General features: G+C 33.4%; 2 protein-coding genes across 2 annotated transcripts in view; both read right to left on the bottom strand.

Annotated features, from left to right (window-relative positions):
- LOC134252415 (short transient receptor potential channel 7-like) overlaps positions 1–659 on the bottom strand; it is a 62,210-nt gene extending 61,551 nt beyond the window's left edge. The window contains exon 1 of the mRNA XM_062734887.1: positions 383–659. Within this exon, the coding sequence (XP_062590871.1) occupies positions 383–447 (65 nt within the window). The 5' untranslated portion in view covers positions 448–659. The remainder of the gene's footprint in view (positions 1–382) is intronic.
- A 2,162-nt stretch (positions 660–2,821) lies between these two features.
- On the bottom strand, positions 2,822–12,809 carry LOC134252422 (heat shock 70 kDa protein 12A-like). Its single transcript, XM_062734898.1, has 4 exons — positions 12,438–12,809; positions 11,416–11,631; positions 11,066–11,210; positions 2,822–4,356 (listed from the first exon to the last, which is right to left on the bottom strand). Exons 1-4 carry the CDS (start codon positions 12,792–12,794, stop codon positions 3,269–3,271), a joined length of 1,806 nt encoding a protein of 601 aa, XP_062590882.1. The 5' UTR covers positions 12,795–12,809; the 3' UTR covers positions 2,822–3,268.
- Between the last annotated feature and the right edge of the window lie 1,026 nt (positions 12,810–13,835).

The raw sequence follows: 13,835 nt of genomic DNA, 5'->3' as shown, positions 1-13,835 counted from the left end.
GTACGGTTGTCAGCTTTAGTTAGTCTTGCCTCAGACTTGCACCTCGGTTGCTCTCAGTGCATTCCATAGATAATTAAACAATTTCGTGTTTAACCGTCACTTTTTAAATTAGCTAAATTACTCAAATACTTGTAATTTTGAATTTTGAGTTTAAGTTTAAACCTGATTGAAATATTTTAAATATTCCCAAGTTTGTACGTAAAGAAAAATCCAATAATTCTTATATAGTTTGAATATAATAATTGTAAAAATTAAGTACTTTGTATGAACTATTATACATGTACTCTTGTAAGTAAAATGATTCATTGATAATAATTAGATGAAAATTAGGAATGCATCAAAAATCTAAAAATGAAGATTTCATAAAAGTCATGCTACTTACAGAAGGTAATCTTCCTTATCTTCCGTCTCAGCCAGGAGATAAGAATTCCGGTCAAAGTATGACATTTTTGCCGAATCTAATTATTGTTTTATCCTAAATCAAGATTTCTTTTCACATTTGGTCCAAAACTTTCACATAAAGTATTACCTAACAGTGTCTGCTTCATCGCTGCTGTGCATCACGGCATTCAGAATTTTAACCAGTATCGTTCCGCCTTTGATTATCCGCGGACTTGCTCCAAAGAAACCTCACTTCCGTTGCCAATTCTTGTTCTATGTCACCAGGCAACTTGTTATAATCGATTGGCTGATATTAATATAACCAAAAAAATTACGTTAAGAACACCGACGCATTTTTACGCATTTGTTGTTTTAGAAAATCTTAAATCTCGTTCTTTCCCTAGATGACATGCTATTTACAGAGTCAAATTCAAAATTAGATGGTTGTCAACGGAAATCAACCCAGTTAATCTTAACGTCATTAGAATGCTTTAAGTGGCAAGATCACTTAATCCTTAAATCGAATGTTTGACTAGAAAGAACTCATCGATTGTATCTCAAAAGTTCCAGTTCTTCGTTTGTGGTATTGATTTGACTTCAAATATTAGTAAACTTTATTGCAATTTTGTGGGTTTATGAAAGCACGTCTTTGTAAAGAAATTAGTATATACAAGAAAGTGTAATTAATAAGCTAATAAAATTTTCTTTGCAATAGCATTCAAAGCACTAATTGGTTTTTCATTAGTTAACTTGTTCCAGTATCATAAATGCATAATAAAAGGCTCGAGATAAGGATTACGATTTAACTGCTAAAAAATCAAACACGCTCAGATCTTCGGTATGTTCCTGGTATGGATAGAACAACATTACGATAACACTTAATTTTGCCTATTGTTCTGAAAGATAACATTGGTAAAAGCATGCACGAGTCAAATTGCATACCAAATATTTTATGTGCAGACTTTCTAGCCATCATTTTGCTTTGTATACCATATCTATTAAGAATTAAGAAACATAAACTTGTAGAATAGATTAGCCCTATGACCCAGTTCTCAGTGATATTAAGCTTTAATTAACTGATAACAACCTCAAAAGGTTTCAGATTCTCCGATCTGAATGTATTAAATGTTTCCCTGGTTTACACAGGTTGTGCAAAAATTTGAACGTAATCATTTACGCATATCATACAATTCTTGTATATTCTTTGATTATTATCAACAATAACTCACACCATAATTTAAGGATAAACTTTAAGGAAAGCAGCATTTTTCCAATTCAGAAAAAACAAGCTAATTCAGAGAATTCGTGTCCCCCGCTTAGGGAAAAAGTCGGCTCCCCCTGACTGAATTTGTAGAATTATGAAATGTATACATGTATACTGAAGCAAATAAAATACATGTATATCAATATGCATATAAAGATTTGATTGCTTATTCTTTATTATGTGTATAGAAGATTTTTTTTTAATATGGAATGTTTATCACACTGTAATGATGATTTTATGACCTCATAAATTTTTCATTTCACATGCTGAATACTATCATTTTGTAAAAAAAAAAAAAAAAAAGTATTTAAAAAAAAAAAAAAAAAGAAAGGATTGACGGAGAAACCTCTCACATTTGAAGCGAGAGACATAACCACTAGACCATGGAATTGCTTTAAGTGAAGAATAAGAATTGAAGTCACATACATGTATATATTCATGTTTTCATGTTCGGTATTCTCAAAATTTTACACAATCCATGGTGTTTGATTTATTTAGCCTTTATTAAACAGTTCTAATAGATGTAATTAAAGTCCGCCGAGAACCTGTTTTATACGCAATAACTCTCCATGCCCCTGCGCTAAAAATAGCGACATGTAATACTATAAATACTAATAAAACAAACGGGGCGGGGCACTTTGAGAGGGGCGAGAGACGTCCTAGGGAGTTTTGGTATAAAATTACATTGCATAAGCTCAAAATCTTCTTGAAATATCGCCCGGAAATGATAGTATTATATACAGACAGAATGTATAAATTTACGACCTTGAACTTTGACCTTTTGACCTCAAAATCAATAGGGGTCTTTATTAGGCCACAGGGAGTTGTTATATAAAATTTCATTGCAATAGCTCAAATAGATATCGTGTGGAAACATGTTTTAACAACAGAATTTGCTTATTTATGACCTTGACCTTTGACCTTTTGACCTCAAAATCAATAGGGGTCTTCTTTAATAGGGAGTTGCTATTAAATTTCATTGCAAAAGCTCAAAGGGTTCTCGAGATATCGTGTGGAAACGAAAGCGTTACAGACAGACAGAAAGACGGACGGACGGACGGACAGACGGACGGACGGACGGACGGACGGACAAACCCAAATTAATATCCCCCACTTTTCAAGCGGGGGACAAAAAATCGGTTCTGACTTTATTTATTATTATTATCAATCCCCCTATACAGGACGCAAAACAAAAGATGATCCTTTGAAGTATTAAAGTAAGCCAATTTTAATCAAAACTTAATTACCTAATTGCAATGAAAACGTCGTTTATTCAATTCACTTAATAACACAGCAGTGTGTCTAGAGTATTACCCAAAACTTGGACTTAACTCATGATATATGGGCATTACAATATAGTTAATTAAAGCAAAATTGATTTTGAATTTTCTTATCACAATACTTCATTTTGCACGGTAGTTTATTGGGTTTGAATCACTTTCAGAATATCACTGATAATTTTTAAACGTCTTCATTGATTTGACGGGATACTGTATAACTCCTGTAGCTGGTCATGTAAATAAAATTCTTGTATATTTCTGTCTTCAAATTAGTTGAGGGTAATTGACCTATTGCAATGAATTCCTGTATTCATATGATTGATTCTTCATCTCCTTCCTTTTTTCAGAATATGTCTTCAAATTCAATTTTGCTTGTGATTACGTGTTTGTTCCCCGTTTCCTTGAGGGTGAGTTCGATAACCAGTTCAGTTTCCGTCAAGGTGTACTTGACTACGTAGATCTGCGGTTTTTTCGATTTGGCGGGAAGAATATTGTTCATCCAGACCTTACAAACTTCTTGACATGCTTCGTCCGTGATGTACTCAACACCTCTCTTGTCTGTCTTATAAACCGCAAACACAGAATCTGCGTAATTAATTGCCTCGATTTCTTTCTGAATCAAAGTACCAACCTTCAACTTTGTTCCAGCCAGTAAAAAGGGTTTAAACACACCACGACACCAAGTTCCACCGGCACTTTCTATTTTCAGATTCTCTGGGTGGACTCCCTTTTGAAAAGGAACTTTGATCCCTGATCCGTAAGAATGGCGTATTAACCTCTGGTCCATAATATTAACCGTGTGTCCAAGAATCACCGCCCCCTTAAGGACAGCTGTACCGGGTTCCTTCGGATACAGTACGTATCGTTTGGAGCTTTGATATTTTTGGAACATCGTCTGCTGAACTAGTTTCGATTCCGCAGTCCCGCCAACAAAAATCAACATCGCAACTGAAGACAGCTCTTTGATTTTGAATAAGGCATCCAAATGATTAACTATTTTGTCTGTAACAGTTTTGAAAACATCTTGGATTATATCCATTTCAAATTGCATTTTACCGGCTGTCATTTCAATTTTGCCCTTGTGTTTGAATTTTCCACTTTTTGTCAGTTCCGATATTGTTTTGTCATTCAAAGACTTATAAATCTCATTCAATCGTTCCGGAATATAGATAACAAACTTCTCTTTTCTATTTTTTTCTACAACAGGAACATTCTGCTTCAGTCTCTCAAATTGCTTCATCCATTTAACAAATTCATCACATGCTTGCACTCTGAAACGATCCATAGTGTCATCTCCCAACATTTCCGTCATGAATTTGACAAACGCTTCGTCTATGGCCATGCCTCCATAAGACAGTCCCGAGGGCTGGTATGCTTCTTTTATTTCTATTTTTGATACTCTTTCGTGAACTGTAATGTCTGTTGTTCCCCCTAAAATAGGGATAAATGTGTGGTTAGCATAAGTTAATGATTTTGTCTCATTTCACTTATAGTGATCGTAATTAGTTTTCTGGACATCTGTGAATTTATATCTCGAATCTCCTGCATAATTTTCATAATATTTGCTTGCTTTTTAAGAATACCTTACTACAATTCAGATCTCTTTCTTAGCCACAAGTAACAGAGAGGGATAAGACTTAGTATGCCTAGTATGTTCCTATGAAGGAACATTATTCGAACCCTTGCAAATAATGATCCAATTTCTGTGTTGAGGTAGGAATTTGGTTTTTCATGTACATAGAATAATACACATGCAAGGATTTCTCAACAAGAATATTAATAAGCCTAGTGTATGTCGTAAAAATAAATTGTATTATGTGTGCTTGATGCTACAAAGCTAAGGATATCATTCGAATCATATGCATGTACCAAAACAAGTACAACTTGATTTCTTTATCAGAAGAAATGACTATCCTTACTAAAATATTTGAAAACCATTCTTATGCAAATTTTGTATTTGCTATTCAAAAAAGAATACCTACTCTTTGTTTCTACTTTAAGTAATTTCATTTTAAATTCTTCGACAACAATAACAAATGGTAGAAAAATATACCTAAAAGATCCTCGAACCACTATTAGGAAATAGAATTAGCAACTGAACCAAAGAGTGATACTTATCTTCAATGTTCATTTGTCATTTAATAAATGTGGTTGAGAAAAGCCTATCTTTTTATTTGATGTTTAATATCATAATATTTTAAACATTTTAATGTATTAGTATTATATTTGTAAATTATTTAATGCATTTTTATTGCATTTAATGCATTTTCAAAATCAGATCAACTTCTGGTCTAAATGATTAATTTGGAATTTTTGAGAACGTTAATTGCAAGAAATATTCATAGTATAAACACTTGCCCTAAATATGTTCAAGAAAAAAATATGATTGGCTAAAGTTGAAATTATCTGAATTATTTTCTTTTGTAACTAGTGAAGATGCAAAAATAGGTTTTTCATAGTTAACATAAATATATAGAATTCAAAATTAAACATAGAATAATCATTTGAGCTTGTGGGCCATGATCTTTCATTTAAGTATTGCAAAATGAAATTAAATTCTCAATTTGTGTTTTTAACAAAGTTTTTTTTTTCCTAACTAGTGCAAGAAACAAGCAAAAATAGTTATTTTTGTAAAACATAGTTAATAAATATATAGGTTGTTTTTAATTTGAAAATTTTGTTTTATGTATCTATATAAATGGCATCATATTTCAAAAGATGATATAATTATTGATATTGTTTTTTTGTTCCCCTTCAAGGGAAATGTATTTTGTAGATGCTTCAATATAAATATGAAAATAGTGACTTTGATGTTCTTGAGAGGAATTTTTTTCTACAATTTCCTATACATAAACCCGTTAAAAGTTTGACGTCATCATATAAGTGAAAATTTCACTCTGGGCTTCAAATTTTAATTGAACCTTTTTTTACTATTTCAAGGCATTATATGGGGAGGCCACTGAGCAGTGTTAATTAAGTCGAAACTGTTTCAGTAGTTTTAAAGAAGCTGAAAAAATGATTTATTGTATATTGTTTTACGTTCCCTTGAAATGTTTTCACTCTTATAGAGACGTCATCATATAACAGTAGGGCCAAATTTAGTTTACGTTTAAGATTGAAAGGGGCTTTATCTCGGTTTTAATGTTTTAATGTCATAAAGTAGTGCCCACAACGCCAGGTGCTTGGCGAAGGAACAGTTACTACTATACAAACGAGAAGACTAATTTTTCAATCGTCAACTTCCTTTACTTTTGCAACAATATACCTTCACTACCTGCATACGGGGTTTATATCTCAATTGATTCGATACGCAAGAGCATGCACTACGTATGAAGATTTCTTTAACGAGATAAGTTATTGACAAGCAACTTACTGAAACAAGAATATCATCAGTCTCGTTTAAAGTCATCATTTCGTAATTAAAGTTTTATGGTCGATGCGATGACCTTGTCAGCAAATACAATTTATCTTACAAACAAAGATACTGAGTACATTGCGGGTTCCAGTAAATGTTCAACAAAGCCTCTTTCTTTACTCCTCAATAAGATATTGAGAGAAGTGAAGGAGAAACTTTAAGAGTACTGTGCAACAATATATTTAAGAAGTGGTGTGAATCAGATGTGGATACTCTTTTGGACAATCTGAAATCACAAGATACATGTATTACCAAAATCAACAGCTTAAAAACTTACGACTTTTCAATTTTATACAAAAACATTCCGCACGATATATTAAAGTCCAGGCTTTTGTTATTATTGACAGCTGCTTTTTCAATTAAAATGGAACTCGTAAATTTACTTACTTGGTCATTGGTCATTTAAAAGATTATTTTGTTAAATCACATTTTGATTGCACACATGCACACAAGTACTCTGAAGTTGACATCAAAAAGATGTTTGAGTTTCTAATTGACAATATCTATGTGGTTTTTGGAGAGCAGGTCTTCCAACAATCTATTGGAATTCCCATAGGTACCAATTGCGCTCCGTTATTAGCAAACCTAGTTTTGAATTCATATGAAGCAAAATTTGTGCAAAATCTTATGCATGAAAAGAAGAAAACACTTGCTGTGGCCTTCAACTCAACATTTAGATATATCGACGACGTATTGTCAATTAACAATGGTAATTTCCATTCCTATGTCGATACGATATATCTTGGTGAGCTTGAGATAAAAGATACCACAGAATCTGACAAATCTGTTTCATACTTGGAAAATTATCTTGAAAAAAACGTTAATGGTAATCTAACAACCAAGCTCTATGATAAACGTGATGACTTTAACTTTTCTATCGTCAACTTCCCTTACTTATGCAGAAATATACCTTCATCACCTGCATACGGCGTTTATATATCTCAATTGATTCGATACGTAAGAGCATGCTCTACGTATGAACAATTTCTAATAGGAGGTAAATTATTGACAAAAAAGTTGATGAAACAAGAATATCAACAGTCTCGTTTAAAGTCATCATTTCGTAAGTTCTTTGGTCGATACAATGACCTTGTCACCTAATACAATTTATCATTGAGTCAAATGCTGACTGACGTTTTTCATACTAATTGTTAGTCGATTATTTTTTCACTGAATTGACGACGGATATTTTCGTTATTTCCCGATCATGACAAGGAGCACACGGCGGGTGTGGCCGGTCAGCAGGGGATGCTCACTCCTGCATGGCACCTGGTTCCACCTCTGATGTTTTAGAGGTCCGTATTTGCTCTGCTCCTATTTTATATTGTTTCATGGACTTTGCTATTGAACTGTTCGTTATCTTCATATCCTTCATCATTAGGTCAAATACTGATTAACGTTTTTCATATTGATTGTTAGGCCAAAATATACACAATGAATTGTCAACGGATTTTTCCGTTCTTTCTCGATCATGACAAGGAGCACAGGCAGGTGTGACTGGTCGGCAGGCGAGTTCATTCCTCCAGAGCTTCTGATCACATCTCTAATGTTTTGGAGGTCCATATTTGCTCTGCTCTTATTTTGTATAGTTTGATAGACTTCTGAGCTTGAATACTGTTCGTTATCTCCATATATTTCGTACAGCTGTATTTCATCGACTTAAGTCAGTCTGGGTCGGACTTCGGGCCGTCGACCTTCCGAGCACGCAGCGAGTGCAAAACTGAGCTACCGTGACGTCACGACTACAAGGACAAAACAGTACAAACAATAAGGACAGATAATAGACACATTTTGATAAGAAAAACTCACTTGAAACTTCTTTTTGTATTCAAGTGAAACATAATTATTCAAAACTTCTCCGGGGGAAAAAGAAAACACAAAGGCCTTCAACTCAACATTTTGATATAACGACGATATATTATCAATTAACAATAATTATTAAATATCCATTCATATGTCGACTCGACTTATCCCCGAGAGCTTGGAATTAAAGATGCCATAGCGTCTGACACATTTGTTTCATACTAGTACATGTATTTGGATATTTGAATAATAACAGACGTTTATGGTTTACCTACCAACAAAGCTCTATGATGTATGTGATGACTTTCACTTTTCAATCGTCAACTTTCTTTACTTATGTAGCAATATTCCCTAATTTCCTGCAAACAGGGTTATTGTTTCTCAGTTGATTCAATCTGCAAGATCATTCTCTACTTATGAACAATTTCTAAAATGATACAAGCTTTTGAAAAAACGGTCGAGGAAACAATGATATCAACAGTCTCGTATGAAGTCATCTTTTCGCAAGTTTCATGATAAATACAATGACCTTATCCGCAAATACAACCTATCATCAAGTCAAATTTTATGCTGATTGAAGTTTTAATACAAATCATTATGTCATTATTTTTCAATTATTTGTCTATGGATTATTCCGTTTTCCTGATCATGACAAGGTGTACTCGGTGGTTGTGACCGGTCGGCAGGAAATGCCTACTCCTCCATGGCACCTGATCACACTTCTGATATTTTTGGAGGTCGGTGTGCTCTGCTACCGATTTGTATTGTTTAAATGGACTATGAGTTTGAATACTGTTCTTTAAATCTCCATTTTTCACTTGAGACTATAGCTAAGATGAGTTTAAACTACTGCGTCAATTGTAAGAGAAGTTAAAAGCTAAGATTAGAATACTACATAGTATAAATTCAGTGTGACAAAAGGAAAGAGAGGGATAACAGCAACGTACCTGTACTTTCAATAGTATTTAACAAGCTCAAAAGTCCATTGAACAATACAAATCTGGACAAGAGCAAGCACAGAACTCATCAGAGGTGGGATCAGGTGACAACAAGGAGCAAGCTTTCCCTGCCCAACGGTCACACCCGCTGTATGTTCCTTGTCATAATTTGGAAAAACGAAAAATTCAGTAATAGACAATCTAAGGTGAAACTAATGGTATAAAAAATTATAATTTTATGAAAAAATTTAAGTCAGCATTCGACTTAATGAAAGATTTTATTTGCTGACAAGTAGAACTTGCAAAATGCTGACTTAAACGAGACTATTGATGTCCTTGTTTCATCGACTTGTTTGTCAATAGCTTGCTTGTTTTATTAATTTTCGTACGTAAATTGTGCTCTAGCGTATCAAATCAACTTATGGGATACATAAAACCCATACGCAGGTGATAAGGGTCAACCGCATCTTCTCGAGTCTTTTCGGCAAGTTCGGACAACACCGAGAGTGTATTAACATGAACATCTAACTGAATATTAAAATTCTATACAAAAAGGGGTCGATTCCTTTTAGGTAATCATTGATTAGACATAGCTTATTGTATCGTAGATTTTAGGCAATATCCATACATTCAGTGTCTTTAATCGCCATACTGTACAGATAAGAGGTCTCCCTTCATTAATTGAAATCTTTCATAAAAAGAAAGGTTTTCGAGGTTGTTTTTTTCCATTTGTTGGAAAGGTCAAGATGATGCGATTAGATCAAACTGCTACAATGTGCATAAGTAGGGGTAGTTGACAGTTTAATTCATCACATTTCTCGGAAAAGTTTTGTTTTTAGGTTACCAGTAACTTTTTTTCTAATAAATATACAAATATGAAACGGATGTATCAGACTATGTGGTATCTAATATATCAACTTTGGTGGGATATATCGAGTCGACATTAATCGAAATACAGTAACCGATTGATAATTCGTCGACGTCATTTCTATCTAATTGTCAAGCTGAAAGCGAGTGTTTTCTACTCGTGTGTGAGTTTTGAAATATATTATGCTTCATGTGAAAACGTGTACCGAGTACAATTGCCATCCATGGGAGGGGAGGACTTTCGACAGGACTTGGATTGATTGATTGATTGATTGTATACTGTTTAACGTCCCTCTCCAGAATATTTCACTGATATGGAGACGTCACCATTGCCGGTGAAGGGCTGCAAATTTAGGCCTATGCTCGGCACTTACGGCCTTTGAGCAGGGAGGGATCTTTATCGTGACAGGAGTTGGAAGTCCTAATCTCGAAGACCTAGAAATTGGTATATTGCTAATCAGAGACTCGTGCGTCTTCTTACAATTAACTTTGCAGTTCTTGTGTGTACAAATAAGACTGCAGTTAAAAATAATACTGACTAAAGAATCCTGGATACCTTGTAACTATTATTTTTTTTAGCATTTAGCTTAAAAATTAACAAAAATGTTCATTAGGAAACCTCATGTCAAAGTTTCCCTAGCTTTGCATATTTTAAAAATGTCATTGTTTGCAGTTAAGTGTGAAGTTTTACGTTACGTCACGATCTAGGTGACAGCTGCGCTCAAAGAAAATTGTACACGCCTCCTAACCGCAAGCTTTACGACTGGAACTTTCTTCTCATTCCTGATTGGTTGCTCGTGCAACAGACTATTTCCGTGTCAATGTTAATAATATGAGATGCCCAATCACGTACATGTATATTGTTTACGCTGGATGCATCTGACGAAAAAGATCGTTACGTAACGCAAAACTTCACACTTAATTGCAAACTATAATAACATGATGTAAAGTATATACTTATTTGTGAATTAAAATGCCTAAAAAGGCAAATAGATAAAGAACAAATTAATGGTATTTTTAAAAATGGATGAAAATAAATAAATGATCAAGGCAAGGCTGGTGTCAATATTATCGAGCCATTTTTATGAAGATATAACAGAGAATACTACAAATGTACCTCCAATATCTATGACCATATACTTGGTCCCTACTGGCTGTGAATCTAAGCCTTTATGTCCCTTGTCAGCTTTAGCGAAGATACAGAAGACGGAAGCGGCATCAGCCTCACTGATGATTATCAGGTTGGAGTTGGGAATTCCAGCCTGCAAAATTAAAGGACATTTTTCTAATAAAATTTCAATCTGAAAAAAATATTTAAGCATATTGAAAAAATGACCTGCTTCTTCCTAGGCCAAAAAAAAAAACTTTTTTGACGATTTTTAACGAAAAACCGTTGCTCTATGCATAAGAGTCTTGTGTTTTCCAACTTTAACGCTGATACAGCTAGAGAAATGCAATTATACATGCCTTATTAGCTGCCGATTTCATCAGGTTTTTTGCCTCTGTGTCCCAGATACTGGGCACAGTAAGAACCCATTGGACTTCTTTTTCTTTCATACTTGGCTCGTAAAGAATGAGTTTCTGCTGCGCGTGAGATTTGATGTATTTTATGGTCTCCGTGACAACCAAAAGTGCAGAAACTTTCTTTCCAATGGCATCTTCAATTTGCAGACTTGGGGTAATCTTTTTGAATGAAAAGGGAAAAGAGTTCCAAGACGGAAATTATACATGTTTCATGCAAATTGAACGAAGCGTTAAAACAAGTACACGATATTTTTATTGCTATTCAAAAGTCCATTCAGGAATCAGGAAGTTGCTGAACGAGCCAGCGTGAGATTTGATTATTGGGTATTGGTTTCGAGACTTAGGTTTGAGAAATCACCAGGTATAAAGCTGCCCCTTAGATCTTTTTTCGGATTCTAAGCACATAAGACCATGAAATAGATTAATCATTAATTCATCAATTGACCAGATCTGGCAGTTTTATTAGATTAGCGTTTATCTGTATTAATTTTCTAGCGATCACGATGAAAACCGAAGCCTTATATAGAAAAAAAATATCTAATTTGTAGGTTGTGTTTCCGTATACCAACAGAGAAACTGAAATGGTGCGGAATTTTCAGTTATTGATCACAAAATTGCAGAATAAAAATCGTTGTATATGCATTAAAGGTTTAAATTTTATTTTGAAAAATCTTTAGTTGTGTATTTTTTTAAATAATCAAAGTAAGTAAAAAGACAGTAAAAGCTATAATCTCATATTCGATGCAAGCTTTTTTAAGCTTGAAAAAAATGTGTAGTAAAATACAGATTTTATACCTATTTATCCAAGCTTTTTACTTTTACAATTTTTCATTTTGATTGTTTTCGACATGGTAAAAACAAGACAAATACATGTTGTTGGCCGATTTTTTCTCTTTAGAGTGATTCTAATAGGCTTTCATAGTTATGTACTATTGCAATAAAAGGAAAGAGATTTTGGTACTGACCTTGTTTTTAAATAGTTGTAATTTGAACCTCTCAAAATAATACCAGTCCCTGTGCAATCCCTCTGCAGCTAATTCTGAGTACTTATTTTCTGCCTCGTAGCCGAAGGCGTTAAAGGTCATCTTTGGGTCAAGCAGTAGGCAAGTAGGCGCTTTAATGGCGAGAAGGCCCTGTGACTCCTCTGTCCATTTGTTGTTTAAAGTTACTTCCATCTGGTCTGAGCCTAAATCGCCTAAAATCTTGTATGCGTATCCTGTCCCTGTGGTTCCGATGTCTATTGCAACACATGCCTTGTAGTTCGTTAGTGGTTTGTGTGCCATAACGAAAGTAAAAATAGCTGGAGAAGTTTCTGCAGACATTCAAATTATTTAGAATTATTTTAATGTATTCATCTATGCATTTTGTTGGGGTAAAAAAAAAAGTCTATAGGTCAAGATAAATAAGTTTAGCGCGTTAAATGGAAATGATTTAAACGTGATTTCTCACATCATAGATTGAATAGACATTTGGGAATAAAAAGTATGCGTATATATATTATAGTGTCTAAAATAGCTAAATATAAATGAACATTGATATATGAATATCAAGAATAATGAACATTTTATCCATTCATTAAAACATATTTCAAACCTACCTTCAGAAATCCAGACTTGACTCACTGTTCAAAAGAGTGCAACCACATGGAACACTCAGATGCAATTTAATTTTTTTTCCCTGAACAATTTAACAATGGTTTAAAATGCATTCAATTAAGTTGGAATTATACAAAGAGTTTTCTTTCTGAAAGCATTGTTAACTTTGTTTATCAGTAATATCGCTTTTCTTTCATTCATACCATTACGTTTTGTGTCACTCAAAAAAAAGTTTGCTTTAAAAAAAAGTTTGACGTTACTTATTTTTCTTTTAATAAAAAAAAATATACACATACCTAATTATGTGATATGTGTATATATTTTATTTTATTAAAAGAAAAATAATTACTAACGTCAGGTGCCTGTGACATGTATTTATTAACCTAAATATTTTTGGTACTCTGTAAACAAAAGTGATTCTATGATCATTCTCTCTCTCTCTCTCTCTCTCTCTCTTATGAATACGAAAATAAATTTAAAAGGCATCCTTATAATATCAAAGATACCCTATATAATCGTATTAATGATATCTTTTAAATATTCTATTTTTTTTTTAGTTTCTCTCGTTGAAAGATAAACATGTACTTGTATTTATATGTTAGTGTAAAGCATATACCCCTTGTTAAATAAAAAAAAATTAACTTAAATTCAAAAGATCATTTCTTGTTCATTATCTATATTTGATGCTAGTTTCTGGTTTGCTATGTAAAAACAAAATTTAAGACAAAGTTCTTCTAATTAACATTTTTGCAGCAAATTTCAGTGTCA

Source organism: Saccostrea cucullata, unplaced genomic scaffold, assembly GCF_032062105.1.
Source record: "Saccostrea cucullata isolate Sc308-1 unplaced genomic scaffold, CSIRO_AGI_Scuc_v1 ctg45, whole genome shotgun sequence".
Classification (NCBI taxonomy): domain Eukaryota; kingdom Metazoa; phylum Mollusca; class Bivalvia; order Ostreida; family Ostreidae; genus Saccostrea; species Saccostrea cuccullata.
The sequence above is the reverse complement of the archived record's forward strand: the minus strand, read 5'-3'. Positions and strand labels throughout refer to the sequence as shown.